The sequence below is a fragment of the Coregonus clupeaformis genome, chromosome 39 (genome assembly GCF_020615455.1).
Source record: "Coregonus clupeaformis isolate EN_2021a chromosome 39, ASM2061545v1, whole genome shotgun sequence".
In the NCBI taxonomy this organism is placed as follows: domain Eukaryota; kingdom Metazoa; phylum Chordata; class Actinopteri; order Salmoniformes; family Salmonidae; genus Coregonus; species Coregonus clupeaformis.
Genome location: NC_059230.1, coordinates 17,852,298 through 17,877,718, shown reverse-complemented (window position 1 = coordinate 17,877,718; position 25,421 = coordinate 17,852,298). Strand labels below are relative to the sequence as shown.

Below are 25,421 nucleotides of genomic sequence, written 5' to 3'. Positions count from 1 at the left end.
CACAAAAGTGCCTTTACATCCAACCATCTCTAGCTGCACTGTAAAAATGGCTGTGTCCAAAATAGTTTCCTGTTATAGTGCACTACTGGCCACCCCCCAGAGCCTGGTTCCTCTGTAGGTTTCTTCCTAGGTTTCTGCCTTTCTAGGGAGTTTTTCCTAGCCACCGTGCTTCTACATCTGCATTGCTTGCTGTTTGGGGTTTTAGGCTGGGATTCTGTATAGCACTTTGATTGACTATGGGACAGCAGGAGATGAATTTCAATATTGAAACAATGTCGCAAATGTCGTAGAGACAGACAGCATGGTTTATACAAATATCAGCTGTTGAAAACGAAATGTTAGTCTAAAAGAAATGTGAGATCATGTCTAGATGCTTTTTATAGTGGAGATCAAGTTTAGAAATTGCCCGCCTGGGTTGATGAGACAGTGGATTGCGCAGTCAGATGGAACAGATTAAATAGGCATTTTAACGTCAGATTTAGCCGGTGGCAATTTGTGGAATAGACACCGGCTGGAATGCGGTTTTAACCAATCAGCATTCAGGATTAAACCCACCCGTTTTATAATAATATAATAATATAATAATGACGAATGTGGCCGCGATAGTTTCATTTAGGCCTGATATGATTACCGATAGGCAAACAAGACTGGCAAAGCAAGTAGGATTCTTCATACTATTCAACATTTCCTTGGTTCATCCGGTCAAGAACCACCAAACAGCAAGTAGTCCATTTTTGGTCTTCTGAAAGGTAAGATATTCTTGTCGTCTTCCTTCCCGTACTTTCACTAATGTAAGGAAAACTGGTGGCAACAGTTCAGAAAGGTTGTTTGATATTCAACATGATTTAAAACTTTAGGCCACAACCTTTTCTTTAGAGTGTTTGTGGTGATATTGAGCAATGGGAAATCTAGCCTATTTTAGTGTTTATTTATGGATGTTTAATAAAGATGAATATATTATACTGTTATAGGCTATTCAAGATTATTTACCCAGCCCTCTTGAATGATCAGAGTGAAGTATGGTAGTTCATTCAGGCCGTTTAGCGTTTAAAAAAAAAGGTAAGTTCCGGTCTTCTTAACTGGGTGTGTCTCCCATAGACCCAATGCAATAGCAGCTGGGTTAGGTCTAATTAATAGTTCAATGGGCTTGTTCGACACTGCAGGCGACAACCGACTGACTGATCTACAAAGAACCTTGCATCATAAATAACTACTTATTATTATTTGGCGATCAGTCAGTCACAATTGACCCTTGATACATTACGGTTTAGATCCTCTCGAACACGGCCATTGACTTTCATTGAACCAGAAAAAAAAACGAGTGGGGTGTCTCTTCCTCTTCCGTCTCTGGCATGATGACGAGTAACACACAGAGGATTGGTAGGGCTCATAATTCAAGGTTATTGTGCTTGGAATATATATACTATGAATCAGATAAAACCATGTTTATCAAAATGGTTACTTTGGATCCTGGATTACTGTATTGTGAAAGTAACCAGTTAACTCAATGTACGTGACTGGAATAATATACACAGTGGAAAATGCCTGAGCCTTGACTTGGCTCACAGCTCCCACATCCTCTATACATCTTGAAGCCTCAAAGCACGCGGACACCACGCGGTTTACGAACCATAAAGCGCATGTGCGTCCCAAATGGTATGTGTGCTCGCAACCTGGAGACGTTTCTTGGTATCGTGTATCGCGTGAGTCATTAGCTCTGGTCCAGAGCGTTATGTTAACCACTGTTGCTTGTGCAGCTAGTACACGCTAACTACCTAATTAGTAGACGCTAGCTAGCTGGTACACACACTAGCTAGCTAGCTAGTACACACTATAGGGCGTTCACTCACTGCTCTAGAATGTAGCTAGAGAAAAACGGAAAAAATTCAAAAGGGTGCTACAAAATGTATGTCAAAACGTAGTTTTGTTTGCCCTATGTGATTATTAACCACATAAATAATCATTAGGTTGTTCTCTACAATATTATAACCTTAATGTACTTGACAGTGTAGATGAAATAAAAACGTTAATTTGCTGTGGTCGTTTCTATTTAGACCGTGCCGCTCTTGGTTGCATCTCTTCCATATTTGGCGTTGGGAGGGTACCATTTGGCGGTCTAACCGCGGGTTGGACCAATCAAAATCAACTTGATACCCTCGTCATTTTCATCTCCAGATCCTTGTCTTTCACTGGCTATATTGCCTATCAATCTATGTTGAGGGGCCTTTCTATGGCGATTTAAAGGGAAAGACTCAGAACTACACAATAAAAACAGGAACAGATTGTCGTTATGGAGGGTGGATATTGAAATTCAGTCTGTTAGCATATATATACATACGAAACAATTTCAAAAGATTTGACTGAGTTACAGTTCCTTTAAGGAAATCAGTCAATTGAAATAAATAAATTAGGCCCTAATCTATGGATTTCACATGACTGGGAATACAGATATGCATCTGTTAGTTACAGATAGGTGGGGGCGTGGATCAGAACCAGTCAGTATCTGGTGTGACCACCATTTGCCTCATGCTGCGCGACACATCTCCTTCGCATAGTTAATCGTGCTGTTGATTGTGGCCTGTGGAATGTTGTCCCACTCCTCTTCAATGGCTGTGCGAAGTTGCTGGATATTGGCAGGAACTGGAACACACTGTCGTACATGTCGATCCAGAGCATCCCAAACATGCTCAATGGGTGGCATGTCTGGTGAATATGCAGGTGATGGAAAAACTGGGACATTTTCAGCTTCCAGGAAATGTGTACATTTCCTTGCGACATGGCCATGCATTATTTTACATTTACGTCATTTAGCAGACGCTCTTATCCAGCGCGACTTACAAATTGGTGCATTCAACTTGTGATAGCCAGTGGGACAAGCACTTTTCTTCTTTTTTTTATGGGGGGGTAGAAGGATTACTTTTATACTATTCCAGGTATTCCTTAGAGGTAGGGTTTCAAGTGTCTCTGGAAGGTGGTCAGTGACTCCGCTGTCCTGGCATCGTCGGGGAGCTTGTTCCACCATTGGGGTGCCAGAGCAGCGAATAGCTTTGACTGGGCTGAGCGGGAACTGTGCTTCCATAGAGGTAAGGGGGCTAGCAGGCCAGAGGTGGATGAATTTAGTGCCCTCGTTTGGGTGTAGGGTCTGATCAGAGCCTGAAGGTAAGGAGGTGCTGTTCCCCTCACAGCTCCGTAGGCAAGCACCATGGTCTTTTAGTAGATGCGAGCCTCAACTGGAAGCCAGTGGAGTGTGCGGAGGAGCGGGGTGACATGAGAGAACTTGGCAAGGTTGAACATCAGACGGGCTGCAGCGTTCTGGATAAGTTGTAGGGGTTTAATGGCACAGGCAGGGAGCCCAGCCAACAGCGAGTTGCAGTAATCCAGACGGGAGATGACAAGTGCCTGGATTAGGACCTGTGCCGCTTTCTGTGTAAGGTAGGGTCGTACTCTGCCAATGTTGTAGAGCATGAACCTGCAGGATCGGGTCACCGCTTTGATGTTAGTGGAGTTAGCAGAGGGTGTTGTCCAGGGTCACGCCAAGGTTCTTTGCACTCTGGGAGGAGGACACAATGGAGTTGTCAACCGTGATGGCAAGATCATGGAGCGGGCAGTCCTTCCCCGGGAGGAAGAGCAGCTCCGTCTTGCCTAGGTTCAGCTTGAGGTGGTGATCCGACATCCACACTGATATGTCTGCCAGACATGCAGAGATGCGATTCGCCACCTGGTTATCAGAAGTGGGAAAGGAGAAAATTAATTGTGTGTCGTATGCGTAGCAATGATAGGAAAGACCATGTGAGGATATGACAGAGCCAAGTGACTTGGTGTATCGAGAGAATAGGAGAGTGCCTAGAACTGAGACCTGGGGGACACCAGTGGTGAGAGCACGTGGTGCGGAGACAGATTCTCGCCACGCCACCTGGTAGGAGCGACCTGTCAGGTAGGACGCAATCCAAGAGTGAGCAGCACCGGAGATGCCCAACTCGGAGAGGGTGGAGAGGAGGATCTGATGGTTCGCAGTATCAAAGGCAGCAGATAGGTCTAGAAGGATAAGAGCAGAGGAGAGAGAGTTAGCTTTAGCAGTGCAGAGAGCCTCCGTGACACAGAGAAGAGCAGTCTCAGTTGAATGACCAGTCTTGAAACCTGACTGGTTTGGATCAAGAAGGTAATTCTAAGAGAGATGGCAGGAGAGTTGGCTAGAGACGGCACGCTCAAGAGTTTTGGAGAGAAAAGAAAGAAGGGATACTGGTCTGTGGTTGTTTACATCGGAGGGATCGAGTGTAGGTTTTTTGAGGAGGGGTGCAACTCTCTCTCTCTTGAAGACGGAAGGGACATGGCCAGCGGTCAAGGATGAGTTGATGAGTGAGGTAAGGGAGAAGGTCTCTGGAAATGGTCTGGAGAAGAGAGGAGGGGATAGGGTCAAGCGGGCAGGTTGTTGGGCGGCCGGCCGTCACAAGTCGCAAGATTTCATCTGGAGAGAGAGGCCCTCACATATCAGTTTGCAAACAATGTAAAAAAAATATATCATTGAGTTAATAAAGCCGCATACAAACATGGTTTCTTGAGTAAGGCAGCTCCAAAATGCAGGTGTTTCAGCCTAGCTCAGAGCTTTCTGTGGTGGTGGGGCAAGCCAGCAGAAAATAGGAGTGTTGCGCTGTGATTGGCTCAGTGTTCTGTCACTCATGGGGACACTACGTCACCGCCAAGTCTAAGTCCTTAGTAAAAAATTCAAGCCCTTTGGGTCCTGCCATAGAGTTACATTAGAAGTGCCTTTCCAAGAAGGCTCAAGGTCATTGGCCACTGTTAAAATGATGTCAAATCACGTTATATCTACAGTAGCTTTAATTGGACTGATCATGTCAACATCATACTTTCAAAATCTTAGCTAGCAGTCATCATCATGAATCAAGTCGACAATCTACTGGCAAATCCTTTTTAATCCTTGTCATATGAAGAGAAATTATAGATAAAACCTTCCTGTTCAAGTGAGCACATCACAACAAGGTGAATCCAAAAATGTCTTATATGCTGCTGCATAAATGATGTAATATGCCAGAGAGATATGTATACTGTAGCTAAGAAAGTAATACTAAGTATATGTTGTGTAGTAAGCTGTTAGTAGCCCATGTGCCTCACCCTAATCATTTGGTCTATTTTCACCTCTTAATTTCGCTTACTGTTCTGACTCGGTGGTGCACATGTAGGCCATAACCTGTTTTTGAGAAATGTAATCATCGAATATTGTAAGAGATTTCATTGTCTGCTTCTATGCCCCCTTTATTTATCCTACGGTTCTGACTTGGTGAATTCTGTCGCTGTACTTTTCAAAAGTGCTGAACAAATAGTTACATAGACTACGTCCGTCCTGGCTCGCTCATTAATGTCTTTTTTTTTTTTTTTCTTTGGGGTAGATCAGCTTAATATTGCAGATATATTGTAACTTCCATCAATGTAATTGTCTGCATCACTTCCAATCCCCCATGTTCTTTATATATATATATATATATACTCCCCTTTATTACTTTTCAACCCCGCCATCCTTTCCCTACTTGGGGTAAATTAGTGAACAACAATGCTTAGGCCTCTACTTCCAGCTTATACTTACTATCTACATTTTATGGACACAGTCGATTTTACAATAATTCTATTTTATTTGTTTTTGCTCCTGAACTACTTCTACTCTCAACCCCTCCGATCATTTTCATGATGTCCATCCGGTTTGCTTCTATATGCCATATACAGTGGGGGAAAAAAGTATTTAGTCAGCCACCAATTGTGCAAGTTCTCCCACTTAAAAAGATGAGAGAGGCCTGTAATTTTCATCATAGGTACACGTCAACTATGACAGACAAATTGAGGAAAAGAAATCCAGAAAATCACATTGTAGGATTTTTAATGAATTTAGTTGCAAATTATGGTGGAAAATAAGTATTTGGTCACCTACAAACAAGCAAGATTTCTGGCTCTCACAGACCTGTAACTTCTTCTTTAAGAGGCTCCTCTGTCCTCCACTCGTTACCTGTATTAATGGCACCTGTTTGAACTTGTTATCAGTATAAAAGACACCTGTCCACAACCTCAAACAGTCACACTCCAAACTCCACTATGGCCAAGTCCAAAGAGCTGTCAAAGGACACCAGAAACAAAATTGTAGACCTGCACCAGGCTGGGAAGACTGAATCTGCAATAGGTAAGCAGCTTGGTTTGAAGAAATCAACTGTGAGAGCAATTATTAGGAAATGGAAGACATACAAGACCACTGATAATCTCCCTCGATCTGGGGCTCCACGCAAGATCTCACCCGTGGGGTCAAAATGATCACAAGAACGGTGAGCAAAAATCCCAGAACCACACGGGGGGACCTAGTGAATGACCTGCAGAGAGCTGGGACCAAAGTAACAAAGCCTACCATCAGTAACACACTACGCCGCCAGGGACTCAAATCCTACAGTGCCAGATGTGTCCCCCTGCTTAAGCCAGTACATGTCCAGGCCCGTCTGAAGTTTGCTAAAGTGCATTTGAATGATCCAGAAGAGGATTGGGAGAATGTCATATGGTCAGATGAAACCAAAATATAACTTTTTGGTAAAAACTGAACTCGTCGTGTTTGGAGGACAGAGAATGCTGAGTTGCATCCAAAGAACACCATACCTACTGTGAAGCATGGGGGTGGAAACATCATGCTTTGGGGCTGTTTTTCTGCAAAGGGACCAGGACGACTGATCCGTGTAAAGGAAAGAATGAATGGGGCCATGTATCGTGAGATTTTGAGTGAAAACCTCCTTCCATCAGCAAGGGCATTGAAGATGAAACGTGGCTGGGTCTTTCAGCATGACAATGATCCCAAACACACCACCCGGGCAACGAAGGAGTGGCTTCGTAAGAAGCATTTCAAGGTCCTGGAGTGGCCTAGCCAGTCTCCAGATCTCAACCCCATAGAAAATCTTTGGAGGGAGTTGAAAGTCTGTGTTGCCCAGCGACAGCCCCAAAACATCACTGCTCTAGAGGAGATCTGCATGGAGGAATGGGCCAAAATACCAGCAACAGTGTGTGAAAACCTTGTGAAGACTTACAGAAAACGTTTGATCTGTGTCATTGCCAACAAAGGGTATAAAACAAAGTATTGAGAAACTTTTGTTATTGACCAAATACTTATTTTCCACCATAATTTGCAAATAAATTCATAAAAAATCCTACAATGTAATTTTCTGGATTTCTTTTTCTCATTTTGTCTGTCATAGTTGACGTGTACCTATGATGAAAATTACAGGCCTCTCTCATCTTTTTAAGTGGGAGAACTTGCACAATTGGTGGCTGACTAAATACTTTTTTTCTCCACTGTATTTCTAACTGTGCTCTTTCCCAAAAGGTCCCAACATACAACCTATATACTTATTATGAACACAGTTTGCTTACATTATTAGTTATCTTGTTATTATTTGTTATTAGTCCCATCCTTCAACACCTCCATATAGGATTTCTATTTGCCATATATATTTCAACTGTACTGTGATGTCATTGCTTCTACAGAGTGTGAATTAAAAATAAACATTTTTGCTAAAAGTATTATTATATTATTGATCGATTGACTATGACTTTTCAGATCACCCAGTAATGCTATCTGCAGGGTTAGCTCCAAGTAAATATTGCAATCCTTTAGCCATTCCTGGACCTGTGTCCAAAAACAAGCTACAAATGGACAGAACCAAAACAAATGATCTAATGATTCTGTCTCTTCACAGCAAAATCTGCAGAGCTGGGAAGATTGTATCCCCCATATAAATAACATTCTATTGGTAGCAAGAATTTTATATAATAATTTAAATTGAAAGATTCTAATTTTTGAATCCGGTGTCGTTTTGTGTGTCAGTTCATAAACACTATGCCATGGGATCGGTACGTCAGAAATCTCTTCCCAACTATTTTGCAATCTATATGGGACGGCTGTCAATCCTTTGGTCCTTAAATGAAACTGATATACTGTTTTATTTATCACAGTTTTCCTTAACCAATTATGTTCTTTAATGCAAGGCCGACAGACAAGTTCCTTACTTGCTCCCCCTTCCTCTTCCATTTTTGCGGTAAGGCTGCAATTATTTGGTTGTAATTGTGGGTAGAGCAGACATGTCCATATGTTTTTGTTAGCTGCATGTGCGACATAACTCAACCAGTCCTACCGATGATATCATTTACGAAGATTATACCTTTTTTAAACATTATGTCAAAAAAAAAAGTTTTTTTGTCAATTAGTATATTTGAATTTAACCACAATATTTGTTGCATTATTTGTTCTGTCGTTTCTGGAGGATTAAATTGAAATTGCAACCAACTTTCTATGGCTTGTTTTAGAAATAGTGATATTTGGGAGATGATTTCCTTTTCAAATAACTGAAAATGAGTGTTTGTAATCTGAATAAAGGGAAAAAGGCCATTCTTGAACATTGGGTGAGACAATCTTACTAATTTGCTTGAGAACCAGTTCGGATTTAAGTATAACTTTTGTATGACTGAAGCTTTTAGTGATAGGTCTAATGCTTTAATATTTAATAATTTCTGTCCTACGAATTCATATTCATTATATAAATAGGCCCTTTTAATTTTGTCTGGCTTGCCGTTCCAAATAAAATGGAATATTTTTTTTCTCATATAATTCAAAAAACTGTTCGCTAGGCGTAGGCAAGACCATAAGCAAATAGGTAAACTGGGATAATACTAAAGAGTTAATCATTAATGGCTTAATCAAAATTACGGATTGCCTCTTATACGCTTGTCGTCGTCCCCTTATGCCATAGTTTGTACATCTCAATTGTCAGTAGAAACCACATTTGTTTAAGCAAGTCAGCCATATCGGCTATGTTTTTTTGAAAAGGCAGTAAATGAGGCTGAATGAACTGTTTCGCTGCCAGACAAGGCTCCGCTGATAGCCAGGTGTAGCAGTGGTAAGGTGTTGGGACTGATGTTGGTACTCTGCTGTTGGGACAGCTTTATGTAGGCCCTAACAGTTTGTGGTTACCCTTATAGTGCAATTCATGTATTGTTTAGTGTTGTGTAGTGGCTTTGCAGGCATGCATCCCACTTTGTTTTTTTTTGCCCCACCAAGATTTACATGCTAAAATCGCCATTGCGAACAGAGTGGACAACATTTTGTAGACTTAAGTTGTAAAAAATTGCTTTGTTTAGGAATGCAAGGGCGAATTGAGTTATTGCAAACGCACACTTCACAGAGTAGGTGTTCCCTAACGGAAATATGCAAATACATGCTAGAACGTGCCAATAGATCTTGCTAGCTCGTGCTTCACTCTGCCCACTATGATTAACCACTATGATTCCTTTGCTCCCATTGGAAACGAGAAGCTGTGGTCTATCTTGGGTTAGCTATAAAAATCTTTGGTTCTATTGAGCAGTGACCACTTTCTGATCATGCCCATGATGACCAAATAATGAAAGACAAGCACTGTAGTTTTGAGTTCCACAAAGTGGGTGTGGAAGAATTGAAAAAATTGTTGCTATCTATAAGGACAAACCACCTGGTGCTGACAACCTGGATGGTAAATTGCTGAGGTTGGTAGCAGAATACATTGTGACTCCTGTTTGCCACATCTTCAATTTAAGCTTAGAAGACTGTGTGTGCCCTCAGACATGGAGGGAGGCAAAGGTCATTCCGCTACCCAAGAATAGCAGAGCACCCTTTAATTGTTCAAACAGCCGACCAATCAGTCTGTTACAAGTGCTTGATCAAATACAAAGTGATTTTACAGAAAACAACTTAACAGACTTTCAGCATGCTTATAGGGAAGGGCACTGAACATGATTGGCACTGACATAAACGACTGATTGGCTGAAAAAAATATATAGTAAGAAGATTGTGGGAGCTGTTTTGTTAGACTCCAGTGAAGCTTTTGATGTCAATGATCATAACCTATTGCTGAAAAAACGTAGGTGGATTTTGGATTTGCATCCCTTGCCTTATTATGGATTGAGAGTTACCTATCTAATAGAACACAGAGGGTTTTTGTTAATGGAAGCCTCTTTCATGCAAATTCAGTTGTGTGGTGTACCACAGGGCAGCTGGCCAGGGCCATTATTGTTTTCTGTTTTTACAAATGACCTTCCACTGACCTTGAATAAAGCCTGTGTGTCTATGTACGCTGGCGACTCAACAGTATAAACGTCGGCTGCAAGAGTAAAATAAGTAACTGAGACACTTAACATAGAGCTCCAGTCAGTTTTAGAATGGGTAACTAGCAATAGGACATTGTATTATTTCTTTGTACTCCCTGACGAACGCCATGCAGCCGAAACGTGTCGGATATTTTAAAAACCTTGTTTCTATTGAACATGCCATACAAATAAAGGCATTTTAATTAATTATATGAAGAGTGCCTTGGTCCTCCTTTCTTTTTGATGACCAATTCACCCCTTTTACCAAAGAGCACCTTCTGTCTACCAACATTTACTATTGTGTACCTTAGTAGCGCTTCCCTTCCTCCTCTTTCTACTAGTGCTAAATATCTCAAACTAAAAGCATAATTTTGGGGACAAATCACTAGCTCAATGCTAAATGACGTAAATGTAAATGTAAACCTCGTTTAGATCTATTATTGAATAATGTGGCTAATGAGCAAGTTAACGAGATTAAACTGCTGGATGTAACCCTAGATGGCAAGCTTTCATGGTCAAAACATATAGACTCAATGGTTGCTAAAATGGGAAGAGGTCTGTCTATGATAAGGCGTTGCTCTGCCTTCTTGACATCTCAGTCGACCAGACAGGTCCTACAGGCCCTAGTTTTGTCGCACCTAGACTACTGCCCAGCTATGCGGTCATGTGCGGAAAAGAATGACATGTAACATGGAAATGGGCCCTGTGTAGCTCAGTTGGTAGAGCATGGCGTTTGCAACACCAGGGTTGTGGGTTCGTTTCCCACGGGGGGCCAGTATGAAAAAATTTATAAATAATGTATGCATTCACTAACTGTAAGTCGCTCTGGATAAGAGCGTCTGCTAAATGACAAAAAAATTAAATAAAATAAAAAATAATGTAAATTGCAGTTGGTCTAGAACAAAGCACTTAGATGTACACGGAGGGAAGTGTCAGTAACATGCATGTCAGTCTCTCCTTGCTCAAAGTTGAGGAGAGATTGACTGCATTACTATGGGTTCTTGTGCGAGGTATTGATGTGTTGAAGGTACCGAACTGTCTGTTCAAGCAGTTGGCACATAGTTCGGACACTCATCGGTACAACACAAGACATGCAAACACAGGTCTCTTCAAAGTCCCCAGGTCCAGAACAAAGGCTGGGAAATGCACAGTATTAAATAGAGCCATGACTACATGGAACTCTGTGCCAGCCCAGGTAACTCAAGCTAGCAATAATAACAGTTTAATAAAACTGTTAAAATAACACCTTACTGCACAAAGGGGACTGTGAAGAGACACAGCCATTTTATGTCTTGTAATTTGCACTGTACTATGTATTAGACCTAGATATTGTGTGTACTGTATGCACTGATATGTAGGCTATGTGTGATGTTTTAAATGTATGTATTTCAGTCCTTGACTAATAATGTTCTCTACTATATATTATGTAATGTTTCATGTGGACCCCAGGAAGAGTAGCTGATGCTTTTGCAGCGGCAAATGGGGATCCTAATAAATACAAAAAATGCTCAATTCTCAGAGTAAATCGTCTGTAAGGTTTCAACCATATATGGTAGAGACATGAGGTTTGGACTATTACTTTTCTGACGCAATTCTGTATTGAATGGACATATTTGTATGAACCTTGAATGAATTAATGTTATGGGTGAACACCCTACACACTTACTAGCTAGTACAACACTAGCTAGTACAACACTAGCTAGCTAGCTATCTAGCTAGCTAGTACACACTTGTTAGTACCTAGCATCTAATTCTAAATGTAATTTCACCACGTGCTGTTTGTAGCAGTAACACAGCGTCCTCTTTGGTACCAATTGACATCTTGTCTCATCTCACAGTGTCTGTGGCATGAGATAGTACCTGCTGGAGCCAGACCCTATTGGAAGAAACTGAAATGCTTATTGGGTGTACTGTACTGTGTATCAAACAAGTTGTGTAACCACATGCTTTTAGAACATTGAGTGGCAAATTGCACTTATGCATAGAGTACCACATAATACCCATAAAACCTAGCGGTCAAACAGGGAAATGGTTCCAATCGTTTTCCACCATTCATTTCTCCCATAGGGGATTTTAGAAACACTTAAAATAAGGGCTGTGTTTCGTGTAGGCTTAACCCTGGTGTGACGTTTTGATAACCGTGTAAATCTCTCTAGGACAAAGTAACTTTTATCAATATATTCGCCTGCATTTACCCCTCAAAAATGAAATGCTAATGTGGCTATTATAAAGAACTACAATTGCCATGATGATCTGGACGAGACTGCTCAATCGAGGCAAAGGTAAGAATCTCTGGATGAACTATCTAATGTAAGTTAAATGTAGTAATTAATTAGCATTTTCGAATCTGAGAGTAAATAGTGCCAAATATATTGATAGAAGTCACCTTGTCCGAGAGAGATTTACATGTTTATCAAAATGTCATGCCAGGGTAAGCCTACACGAAACAGCCCTTATTTTAAGTGTTTCTAAAATCCCCTATGGGAAAAATGAATGGTGGAAAAATGATTGGAACCATTTCCCTGTTTGACCACTAGGTTTTATGGGTATTATGACACCTCCACTGTGGGGCTCTATGGTTTAGATTTTATGTTGGAGAATATGACAGGAGAAAGTTAGCTGTTATAGCTGTCTTATTGTGAATGGTTTGTCTGGACTGGTGAACATGTCTAGTGTCATTCTCCCTCTCATTCACAACAACCCTGCTCTCTCTGCTCTGCTTTTTATAGCCCATGCCCAACGACCCATCATTGTCCGATGAAATCGGGGAGGGGACTGTGAATCTGTCTCTTAAAATCCGTCCGTCCGTTCATTTGTACATTAGTCACACGCGATATCTCAGACAGAACTGGCCCGATTTTGACGAAACTTGGGTGAATGATGCATCTTGCCATAGAGATCAGTCATTTACACAATTACACTGATTGGCCAGATGGTGGCGCTATAACAAGAGATTGCATTTTCAAACTTTGAAAGGTCACGCCCCTGTTTTGCCTAAAGTCATGAAAGGTGATGCATAGGTCCCTCTCCTCAAAAGGAACAAATTTGCCTCCGGGACCCATAAGGTCCACCATGATGGATTTTCCTCCATTTAGAATTTTGTGAAAAACACTTAAAATGCTACTCTTCTGGCACCGAATGACCGATCTGCATGAAACTTGATAGGTGGCATCTATGGACAAAGGTCTCAACTCAACATTTTCCAGACTAGTACCTAAAACAACATGGCTGCTATTGACCAATAAACATTCATGTGGGCGTGGTCTGGCACAAACGCATATAAATCAGTCAAGGATATTCGTATTGTAACACAATTTGGTACACATGCTGCAAACACTGTCAAGACACAACATATGCAAGAGCATTCATATCGACCACATGGTGGCTCTATAACGGGCACATGTTTATATCTCTTGATCTGTTTGTCTCAGAGTGCTGAAATTTGTCTTGCCATAGTTTTATTTTTGTCTCCATAGAGTCTACGGGAGTGGACAAGAGAGGAAGTCCGCCTGCTATCCACTGTGCGTCTACTAATTCATCATGTCAGCCCCAGGTAAATGTCTTCTGAATATCTGTTGATTTAGATATCATATTATACTGGGGTTGCTGTTTTGTTTATTTTCTCATAAATTGCATCTTTGCAGGATTACTTTTTGTCTGTGCTCATAGGCCACTTTTCAGTACATAACACACAGATGCGCGCAACTTTTGGCTGAAAGAAAGCCATCGCCATCTGCGCCCATTCAACCTAGCCTAGATTTACGTTTTTATTACTTATAAACAAAATAACTGTTTTGGGTTCTCATACGCTTAAAATGTTGTTTTGATTATTGCTGGAACAGTCACCAAGATTATATTTGGTTGTGATCTTTGCAAAATAACTATTTTGGATGCAGCGGTTGTTAGCTAGAATGATAATGCTAATTGACATAGGCTGTAGCAAAAGCTAGCCAAAGAGCCATTTTACTGGTTAAAGTTGAAGTGTTTTTTAAAGTATATTTTTGCGTCAATGACAGACATTACATTAAGCAGGACATTCATACGAGCCTTAAAATACAATTATAATCCAAAAGTAGTGTGAAATGCACTCATAAGCAGCATGAAAATTGAGGTGTTTTTTGCTGGCTTTCTATGAGAACTCCCCCTTGTTCTCAGCCTGGTGTTATGGACTAGAAGTAACATCATAAATGTAAACAGTCAAATTAGTATGATATGTTACGTTTGGTATGGTTACATAAGACTGATGGTTACGTCTAGCAACCCAAAGGTTGCGAGTTTGATTCTCATCACAGACAACTTTAGCATTTGAGCTAATTAGCAACTTTTCAACTATTTACTACATTTTAGCTACTTTGCACCCTACTTAGCATGTTAGCTAACCCTTCCCCTAACCTTAACCCTTCCCCTAACCCTTTTAGCTAACCCTTCCCCTAACCTTAACCCTTTAACTTAACTCCTAAATTTAACCTTAATCCTAATCCCTAACTCCTAGCCTAGCGAACATTAGCTACATAGCTAGAATTTGTAACATGTCACACGTTCTGCAAATCCGTAACATATTGTACATTTTTGCAAATTTGTAACTCATTGTACGTTTTACAAATTCGTAACAAAAAATACGAATTGTAATTCGTAACATATACGAAATGGGTGATGGACATCCACAAATTAATACACTGCTCAAAAAAATAAAGGGAACACTTAAACAACACAATGTAACTCCAAGTCAATCACACTTCTGTGAAATCAAACTGTCCACTTAGGAAGCAACACTGATTGACAATAAATTTCACATGCTGTTGTGCAAATGGAATAGACAACAGGTGGAAATTATAGGCAATTAGCAAGACACCCCCAATAAAGGACTGGTTTTGCAGGTGGTGACCACAGACCACTTCTCAGTTCCTATGCTTCCTGGCTGATGTTTTGGTCACTTTTGAATGCTGGCGGTGCTTTCACTCTAGTGGTAGCATGAGACGGAGTCTACAACCCACACAAGTGGCTCAGGTAGTGCAGCTCATCCAGGATGGCACATCAGTGCGAGCTGTGGCAAGAAGGTTTGCTGTATCTGTCAGCGTAGTGTCCAGAGCATGGAGGCGCTACCAGGAGACAGGCCAGTACATCAGGAGACGTGGAGGAGGCCGTAGGAGGGCAACAACCCAGCAGCAGGACTGCTACCTCCGCCTTTGTGCAAGGAGGAGCAGGAGGAGCACTGCCAGAGCCCTGCAAAATGACCTCCAGCAGGCCACAAATGTGCATGTGTCTGCTCAAACGGTCAGAAACAGGCTCCATAAGGGTGGTATGAGGGCCCGACATCCACAGGTGGGGGTTGTGCTTACAGCCCAACACCGTGCAGGACGTTTGGCATTTGCCAGAGAACACCAAGATTGGCAAATTCGCCACTGGCGCCCTGTGCTCTTCACAGATGAAAGCAGGTTCACACTGAGCACGTGACAGACGTGACAGAGTCTGGAGACGCCGTGGAGAACGTTCTGCTGCCTGCAACATCCTCCAGCATGACCGGTTTGGCGGTGGGTCAGTCATGGTGTGGGGTGGCATTTCTTTGGGGTGCTCGCAAGAGGTAGCCTGACTGCCATTAGGTACCGAGATGAGATCCTCAGACCCCTTGTGAGACCATATGCTGGTGCGGTTGGCCCTGGGTTCCTCCTAATGCAAGACAATGCTAGACCTCATGTGGCTGGAGTGTGTCAGCAGTTCCTGCAAGAGGAAGGCATTGATGCTATGGACTGGCCCGCCCGTTCCCCAGACCTGAATCCAATTGAGCACATCTGGGACATCATGTCTCGCTCCATCCACCAACGCCACGTTGCACCACAGACTGTCCAGGAGTTGGCGGATGCTTTAGTCCAGGTCTGGGAGGAGATCCCTCAGGAGACCATCCGCCACCTCATCAGGAGCATGCCCAGGCGTTGTAGGGAGGTCATACAGGCACGTGGAGGCCACACACACTACTGAGCCTCATTTTGACTTATTTTAAGGACATTACATCAAAGTTGGATCAGCCTGTAGTGTGGTTTTCCACTTTAATTTTGAGGGTGACTCCAAATCCAGACCTCCATGGGTTGATCCATTTGATTTCCATTGATAATTTTTGTGTGATTTTGTTGTCAGCACATTCAACTATGTAAAGAAAAAAGTATTTAATAAGATTATTTCATTCATTCAGATCTGGGATGTGTTATTTTAGTGTTCCCTTAATTTTTTTGAGCAGTGTACATACCATGCGATATGTAACATATCATACTAAATGGAGTGTCTCGGATTTACTTACAGAATAATACAAAATTCTCTGACACCAGGGTGGTGTTCTGCCACCATCTTGTGCCCAACGCCCTCATGCTGCAATGTTTGCGAACACAGAAAGGGGTCTATAGTGTGTGAATGTGAATCTGTTTGACATCACAAACTCTCACTGTGACTGTTTGGTTGATGAGTCTCTTTCTGAATGAATGGATAACTAACTGAATGACTGGTGTTTTTCTTCACCTGGGGTGTAATCATTAGTGCACACCTTAGCAAAATTGCAAACGGAAAACCTTTTAGCAACGAAAACGAGAGTTTCTATTGGACAAATTCAGGTAGGTCCCTCCCCGTTTCATTCTGCTTGCTTCCGTTTGGTTCTGTTTGGTTCCTAGTGAATACACCCCTGCTTCTACTCCACATTCCTCGAGGCTCTCAGCTGAAACTTTACCCTCTCCAACAGTGTTGAAGTAGGAAAAGGATGTTTGAAATTTCTTATTTTCCAGGATACTAAAAAGACACATCCCAATTTTGACCAATGTCAATTCATATGTTCATACATTTTAAATACACAATGAAAAGTGTTATTTGCTTCCAAAACAATATTTCCATTTGTATTTTTCCATTCAGTAGTTTACAAAAAGCAAAAGTGTGAACATCTGCTGGTCTCAACCTTCCAACTCTTGGTGTAGGTTTGTCTGTAATCCAGGGGCAATTTCTCAGTAAAAAGCAAGCTAGTCAACTTTTTTTGTTTTCCTTCCTAGGTAGGAATATGGAAAGGGGTGGAGCGATAGGTCCAAATGTCATAGTGGGTTGCTCTGCTCACATCTGGGTGATTCCATACCAGCAGAAATATTTTTGGGAATCTCAGATTGTTCTGGCAATTGTCACATAGTAACTTCATTGGGAGGAAGGATGTTTGACATTGTTTTTACATTTGTATCACAAACCATTTTCGAAAAAAACATGATGAAAATGGCAATTTTAGGCCCTTTTTAGACCTATACATGCCCTCCTATAAGACTCTATGATCTGTGAAACGTATATGACAGACATCTTGTCATTATACTCCTTTATAGTGTGCTTTTAAATATGGAGTATGTCTAGATTCTGAAATGTAATTTCTCACCTTAATTTATTCAACATTCAAAATATTAATATCTCAAAAGTACACTTTTGATTTTGCTTGTTTTTAGCCATTGTTTGCCATCCAGCCACTGGCTGATAAGAATAGTAAGCAATGGTGAAGATGCTTTGACTGGAATTAGATTCTGAGCAGGAGAGCAGGACGACCGCAGATTCTTGACAACACATAATCACTAATTTCCCTGTTGCACCATATTGCAATTCTCCCTGGGTATTTCCCCCATAGGATTTGTATAATGCTATTATTCCAATGTATTCGAGATAATAATTTGAAACCAGAGCTTGGCGTGTAAAAGGCTGACTGTTGATATAAACGTAAAAGATTATTGGGAGAATGATGTGGAAAATGACTTGTTCTTTGCAGTTTCCATTGAATGAGTGGTGCTTTGTTGGGAATCCATTGGTGTACAACAATACGGCCCACTTTTGTTATGCAAAACAGTCATTTCCTTAATGCAGAATCTCCAATGCACTTCATGAGCTTTAATAACACCAGTTCATGCTCCCCACATATTTGCATCCATTACTCCATATTCATGTGTAGCTTTTTGTCAATCTGAATATATTGTCAATATGAATATATTTATGATACCCACTGTTTGTATTTCCTCCTATAGGTTACCTGTCCCCTCACCAGAGTCCTGGAAGTTACTCCATGGACCCCTACCCTGTTCCCCAGGGGGGGTATGGTGACCCTAACCATGCTCCCCCACCGGTTGGCTTCCAAATGGGCTACAACCACCAACAACCACACCCAGGCCAGCCTGTGATGTACCAGCCTGGACCAATAGGCCCAGGTCCTATGCCCATGCCTGAATACGGTGCACCTCAGATGGGCCCCAGGCCAGGCTATGGTGGTCCCATGCCTGGGCCTGAATACGGTGCACCTCAGATGGGCCCAGGCTATGGTGGTCCCATGCCTGGACCCGAATACGGTGCACCTAACTCAGTCCCTCCTGCAGCCATCTCCCCAGCCCCTGCAGCAGTTGTTCCTGTTGGAGTTCCACCTGGGCTGGAGTACCTAACACAGGTAGTTTTGCTTGGGAAGAGTAGCATAACAGGCTGTCAAATACACTGATTTCACAAACATCCCTCTGAATGGCACACATACACAATCCATGTCTCAATTGTCTCAAGGCTTATAAATCCTTCTTTAACCTGTCTCCTCCCTTCATCTACATTGATTTGAAGTGGATTTAACAGGTGACAACAATAAGGGATCATAGTTTTCACCTGGATTCACCTGGTCAGTCTGTCATGGGAAGAGCAGGTTTTGTACCCTCCGTTTATCTCATACTCTGTTCTGTGTTTCAGCTTGACCAGATACTTATACACCAAAAGCTGGAATTGCTGGAAGGTGAGCTCGCTAGTCTTATCTGAGTACAGAGAGAACAGAAGTAAAGGCAATGGAAAACTAAGGTAATTTTTACTGGTCACCATTCTCACCTCATCGATAAATCATGAGGAGAACTGACCACCACCAAACTACTGTTTTCCTGTTTACGTTCCTGGGTTTCTGTCCTCTCACCTTCCCCACCATCCCCTCTTCCTTTTCCTCCCTCCGTTCCCCTCTCCTCAGCGTTCATTGGCTTTGAGACCAACAACCAATACGAGATCAAGAACAGCCTGGGTCAGAAGATCTACAAGGCCAAGGAGAAGAACGACTGCTGCACACGCTACTGCTGTGGCGCCCTGCGTAGCTTCGACATGAAGATCAAGGACAACACGGACCGCGAGGTCATCCGCCTCATACGACCCTTCCGCTGTGCCTCTTGCTGTTGCCCCTGCTGCCTGCAAGAGGTACGATGGGGCGCTGAACACTGAGACAAATATTTGACTACTTTGACTATGTACACGGGACACAAACCAGGGAAAAAAATAGACAAAATCATAATATTGAGTCTTAATGTGATAGAGAAGGAGTAAAGGGACAGGTCACCTAAAATGCAATTGGTTAATTTATCCTCAGGTTAGCATTAGCATTGCTATACAACTCTGTATGAATTACAAATTAACGATGCTAATGCTAAAAAGTAAAACTGTTGGACTGGAAGCCATTTTGGACTGTCCTACCAAATCCCTAGTCTCTGTGCTTTGTAAAGACCCATGAATGACACTGAATGGTCCTTTGTCAGTCCGAACCCTCTCCCAAACTGTCTTGATCTGGTGTCATCTCTTCACCTTTCAGCTCTGTCTCTATTGAATCACATTGCTGGCAAGCTAACGACAGCACATTTTGACCAGTGACATTATTTAGAACTCTGGATCTGGACCCACTCGGGTCCTGGATAGGGACTCTGGTATTCTGGTACAGGTGGAGCCGTAAAGTACAGTACAGTACATTCCCATGAGACGTTAAGGTCCCTTATGACTGCCCTTTCACACATTAGTTCAGCATCTATGACTAGCCCCACAGTTACCATGCGACGCATATTACCTTTGCCATTGCAGTGATTGCTACGCCAATATCAGACACCAATGCACTCATCAAATTAGTGCCCTATTGCATGCTGAATTAGCTTTCCAGTAACCCAAGCACATACAGTGGGGAAAAAAAGTATTTAGTCAGCCACCAATTGTGCAAGTTCTCCCACTTAAAAAGATGAGAGAGGCCTGTAATTTTCATCATAGGTACACGTCAACTATGACAGACAAAATGAGGAAAAAAAATCCAGAAAATCACATTGTAGGATTTTTAATGAATTTATTTGCAAATTATGGTGGAAAATAAGTATTTGGTCAATAACAAAAGTTTCTCAATACTTTGTTATATACCCTTTGTTGGCAATGACACAGGTCAAACGTTTTCTGTAAGTCTTCACAAGGTTTTCACACACTGTTGCTGGTATTTTGGCCCATTCCTCCATGCAGATCTCCTCTAGAGCAGTGATGTTTTGGGGCTGTCGCTGGGCAACACAGACTTTACACTCCCTCCAAAGATTTTCTATGGGGTTGAGATCTGGAGACTCCAGGACCTTGAAATGCTTCTTACGAAGCCACTCCTTCGTTGCCCGGGCGGTGTGTTTGGGATCATTGTCATGCTGAAAGACCCAGCCACGTTTCATCTTCAATGCCCTTGCTGATGGAAGGAGGTTTTCACTCAAAATCTCACGATACATGGCCCCATTCATTCTTTCCTTTACACGGATCAGTCGTCCTGGTCCCTTTGCAGAAAAACAGCACCAAAGTATGATGTTTTCACTCCCATGCTTCACAGTAGGTATGGTGTTCTTTGGATGCAACTCAGCATTCTTTGTCCTCCAAACACAACGAGTTGAGTTTTTACCAAAAAGTTATATTTTGGTTTCATCTGACCATATGACATTCTCCCAATCCTCTTCTGGATGCACTCTAGCAAACTTCAGACGGGCCTGGACATGTACTGGCTTAAGCAGGGGGACACGTCTAGCACTGCAGGATTTGAGTCCCTGGCGGCGTAGTGTGTTACTGATGGTAGGCTTTGTTACTTTGGTCCCAGCTCGCTGCAGGTCATTCACTAGGTCCCCCCGTGTGGTTCTGGGATTTTTGCTCACCGTTCTTGTGATCATTTTGACCCCACGGGGTGAGATCTTGCGTGGAGCCCCAGATCGAGGGAGATTATCAGTGGTCTTGTATGTCTTCCATTTCCTAATAATTGCTCCCACAGTTGATTTCTTCAAACCAAGCTGCTTACCTATTGCAGATTCAGTCTTCCCAGCCTGGTGCAGGTCTACACTTTTGTTTCTGGTGTCCTTTGACAGCTCTTTGGTATTGGCCATAGTGGAGTTTGGAGTGTGACTGTTTGAGGTTGTGGACAGGTGTCTTTTATACTGATAACAAGTTCAAACAGGTGCCATTAATACAGGTAACGAGTGGAGGACAGAGGAGCCTCTTAAAGAAGAAGTTACAGGTCTGTGAGAGCCAGAAATCTTGCTTGTTTGTAGGTGACCAAATACTTATTTTCCACCATAATTTGCAAATAAATTCATTAAAAATCCTACAATGTGATTTTCTGGATTTTCTTTTCTCAATTTGTCTGTCATAGTTGACGTGTACCTATGATGAAAATTACAGGCCTCTCTCATCTTTTTAAGTGGGAGAACTTGCACAATTGGTGGCTGACTAAATACTTTTTTGCCCCACTGTACTATTTAAAGCTACAGTGTACGGACCGAAGCCTGATTTTAAGCATGGTGAAATACCTTTCTAATTTTGTGTATGTGTGTCCCCCTCAGCTCGAGGTCCAAGCTCCGCCTGGCACCACCATAGGCTATGTGTTCCAGGACTGGAACCCCTGCGTGCCCAAGTTCTCCATCAAGGGGGCCAACAAGGAGACCGTAATGAAGCTGGAGGGACCCTGCTTCGCCTGCAACTGCTGCGGGGACGTCAACTTCGAGGTGAGGGGTCATACAGTTTGGGCTTTCTTTGGCTGAAATCAGTTGATAACCGTCCTATTTAACTAGAACAAACCTAATCTTTGACTTTGACATTTCTTTTAGACCAGAAAAGACTGGATAAGTTGCCCTTTTCTCTACACACCCATCCAATCCTTTCAGAAGTAGTGATGAGGTGAAGCGGCCAGAAATCTTTGTCTCTGACCCATGTGTTTTGCTGCCCCCCGTAGCTGACGGGGAAAGATGGAGGCAAGCCCATCGGCCGCATCAGTAAGCAATGGAGTGGCCTGTTAAAGGAGGTCTTCACCGACACGGACAACTTTGGCATCCAGTTCCCCCTGGACCTGGACGTCAAGATGAAGGCTGTGCTCATGGGCGCCTGCTTCCTCATCGTGAGTCCATCCGTCTGTTTTAAATATAGATATATTCAATTAAAATGTAGATTTTTTTTTTTATCACAGAACTTGACATGTGTAAGGCCTATTACTGAGCTGATAAGATGAGCAGTTGTTAGAGGAAATTTCGTTGACATTTCATTCCTCCTTTCCGCTTCACAGGATTTCATGTTCTTCGAGAAGGACTGATCACTTGAGTCAATACACTCTGTTTTTCCATTCCCATTCGGAACCCTCCTTTTTTCAGATTCCGTTTGAAACTCCTTCCTTATTCGAAACCTTAGAGGAAGCTGCCATTCCGTGCCCGTCCCAGAACTCTTTCTGTGTAACACAACATGAGGACTTATCTGATGATGAGCTTACCTTTGAGCCAAAATGGCCTCTGGACTGTTTCTGTGTATTTAAGAGTGTATGTAAGAATCAGCAACTGGGCTTTGACACATAGGCCTTAGTTTTCTTTCAATGGGTTTCTCCACTCTCTGCATGGAGTGTTTGTATCTATGTTTTCTCATATCTATCTGTTTCATCATATCTATGTTTTTTGTATTTGTTTTCTATCAAATAGATTTTTTGGTTATCTGTATACATTTGGGGTTCAGAACAGTATGGAAAACTTGACATGTTCTTAACAAATACTTTATTTCAGTATTTTTTTGGTGTGACTGCCATGGCAAGCATTTTATAATACCATACCGCTTCAGTTGAAGTGTTAGATTCTAGATTCCTTATTTGGGAATTTCTGTTTTGTCCGTGTGCAATGATCATATTTAGCATCAACATGTCATTCGTAAAACAAATGTACACTGAGTGTACAAAACATGACAGACCGCTCTTTCCATGACAGACTGACCAGGTGAAAGCTATGATCCTTTATTGATGGCACTTGTTAAATCCACTTCAATCAGTGTAGATGAAGGGGAGGAGACAGGTTAAAGAAGGATTTGTGTCAAGAACTGCAATGCTGCTGGGTTCTTCACGCTCAACAGTTTCCCATGTGTTTCAAGAATGGTCCATCACCCAAAGGACATCCAGCCAACTTGACACAACTGTGGGAAGCATTGGAGTCAACATTGGCCAGCATCCCTGTGGAACGCTTTTGACACCTTGTAGAATCCTTGCCCCAACGGACTGAGGCTGTTCTGAGGGAAAAAGGGGATGCAACTCAATATTAGGAAGGTGGTACTAATGTTTTGTTCACTCAGTGTATATTTGTCCAGGCCTCAATTGTTCCTTGACTAGCTCCATTAATTCTCGCTGTCGATAATTCTAATTTTATAACTTCTAATAGTAACTGTATCCACTGGGGAATTGGGAGAGTGAGGTGATTGCCATCTGAGGCAAAAAAAATTTGCAGCAGTGCTCCCTGCCAGCAGTAATCATCTCTGATTGATTGAGAGATTCAAGAAGCTATCATCATTAAGTAACATAATTGATGCAAAGCATTGCATATTTACATTCATGCACTTCAAAATGAATGTTGTAACTTTGTCCCAGAAGCATTTAACTGCAGGGCACTCCCACATAATATGGAGGAATGTGTCTACCTGATTTAGGGGACACAGTGAACATTTTAGGAGTTGGGGCCCATTTCATTACAAAACGTTTCCTTGGTGTTAAATATAGTGTACTTTTGTTCATGGGGTGAGTATGATGTTGATTCTTTGTGCACTGTCTGGGGAAAGTGTTGTATATTTGTATTAGGTAATAAGGGTCTGGATTCAATCAGTAGTGCTGAAGATCAGCGTTATAGCGTGATTGAAATTTAAAGGCAAGGTTTCTGCATTCGCAGAGACTGCATTTGCGGTAAAAGCTGCATATGTCGGCTCAATCGAAAATTACCTTTAAATTTCAACTGTGCTACCACGCATATCTTCGGCATTACGGATTGGGAATTCAGCCTTGGATCAAACAGTTGTGGTAAATAAAGCAGTTTTGTACGATTTTGTACCTTTTCGTTCTGCGTGACCTGTATATTTACACTAGGTGCTCGATTCAATCCATATCACTGAAGAGCTGCGCTAAAGCGCGAAATAAATTTAAAGCCAATGTTCCTGTGTTCGCGGAGACTGCATTCACGGTAAACGCTGCTTATGTTGGCTCAATCAGAAATGACCTTTACATTTCATTCGCGCTACAGCATATCAGTGCTACTGATTTGAACCGAGCCCTAGGTTTGTGATTCAATCGGATCACCCCATTTTGACTATGCACCTTTTTAAAGGCAATGTTTCCGCATTCGCAGAGATCACATTCAAAATAAACACTGCAGGTGTGTCGGCTCAGAAATGAGCGCAAGTCTTCCGCAGTCCGGATTGAATCCTGACCTAGGTTTTGCAAGTGACAGACACCGCTAGGCCAGTGGCCACTGAGGGTGGGCGGGGTGGAGAGAAGTGTTTATGAAGCCCAGCAAAATGAGACATCTGGTACTAATTGGAAACATTGATCCTGTGGCCTTACAGGCTTTTGGTCTCTCTCTCCAGTCTCCATCCACCTTTTTTCAAGTCATGGGCACAATTACATTATGGCCCCTAGTCTCATTCCCTAACTCTTACCCATTCCCAAAGTGGTAGTGGCAATGTGCCAGGAGGACTTGAAATGTAACCAAGCCCTGCAGTAGAAAGGAAAAGGCTGGGACCGGAAAGGGAGAGGTGTTCCCATTACCCCCCCTGCTGGAAGCATGCTGAGGTGCAGGTTAAAATAAGCTCATGTCCCTCCCTAGTAGTATGGATTCTCCAGCCCTATGTGACCAGCTCCTCCTGTAAAGCTGTAGTTATAGACAGCGTAATGAGAAGCTCACAATTCACCTTCCTCAACCAAAGAGGTCAAAGCAGAGAAATGACAAACACTTCCTCTGAAAGGAAATTACATCACACTGTACATCATCTTTTGATTCTTACAACATCCCAACTCTCATGACTTGGTGTAAATTGAGGGGCATTAGTCACATGTACACATCACTAGCCCATGCACAATTTGTATCAACAATTTATTCAACAAATATAATCAATGCTAATACAGTACAGTGCCTTGCAAAATTATTCATTTTTATTGGGGTAAAGCTGGATTCAAATGGATTTAATTGTCATTTTTG

The 25,421-nt window shown here is 42.2% G+C and overlaps 1 protein-coding gene across 3 annotated transcripts; it reads left to right on the top strand.

Annotated features, from left to right (window-relative positions):
* Positions 1 to 1,590: 1,590 nt before the first annotated feature.
* Positions 1,591 to 23,200, top strand: LOC121554378 (phospholipid scramblase 2-like). 3 transcript variants are annotated; one of them, XM_041867938.2, is made up of 8 exons: positions 1,591 to 1,656; positions 13,632 to 13,708; positions 18,180 to 18,592; positions 18,877 to 18,919; positions 19,142 to 19,362; positions 21,777 to 21,938; positions 22,166 to 22,327; positions 22,493 to 23,200. In XM_041867938.2, exons 2-8 carry the CDS (start codon positions 13,696 to 13,698, stop codon positions 22,517 to 22,519), a joined length of 1,041 nt encoding a protein of 346 aa, XP_041723872.2. In that variant the 5' UTR covers positions 1,591 to 1,656; positions 13,632 to 13,695; the 3' UTR covers positions 22,520 to 23,200. The 3 variants fall into 3 exon arrangements, with proteins under 3 accessions (XP_041723872.2, XP_041723870.2, XP_041723869.2); XM_041867936.2 differs by having other exon boundaries at positions 1,649 to 1,703; XM_041867935.2 differs by lacking the exon at positions 1,591 to 1,656 and having other exon boundaries at positions 13,488 to 13,708.
* Positions 23,201 to 25,421: the final 2,221 nt, after the last annotated feature.

Excerpts from the sequence above, each read along its gene's own strand:
- LOC121554378 (XM_041867938.2), top strand. Across the intron at positions 18,593-18,876 it reads GGCTGGAGTACCTAACACAG|CTTGACCAGATACTTATACA; the intron begins GTAGTTTTGCTT and ends TCTGTGTTTCAG. Across the intron at positions 18,920-19,141 it reads AAAGCTGGAATTGCTGGAAG|CGTTCATTGGCTTTGAGACC; the intron begins GTGAGCTCGCTA and ends CCCTCTCCTCAG.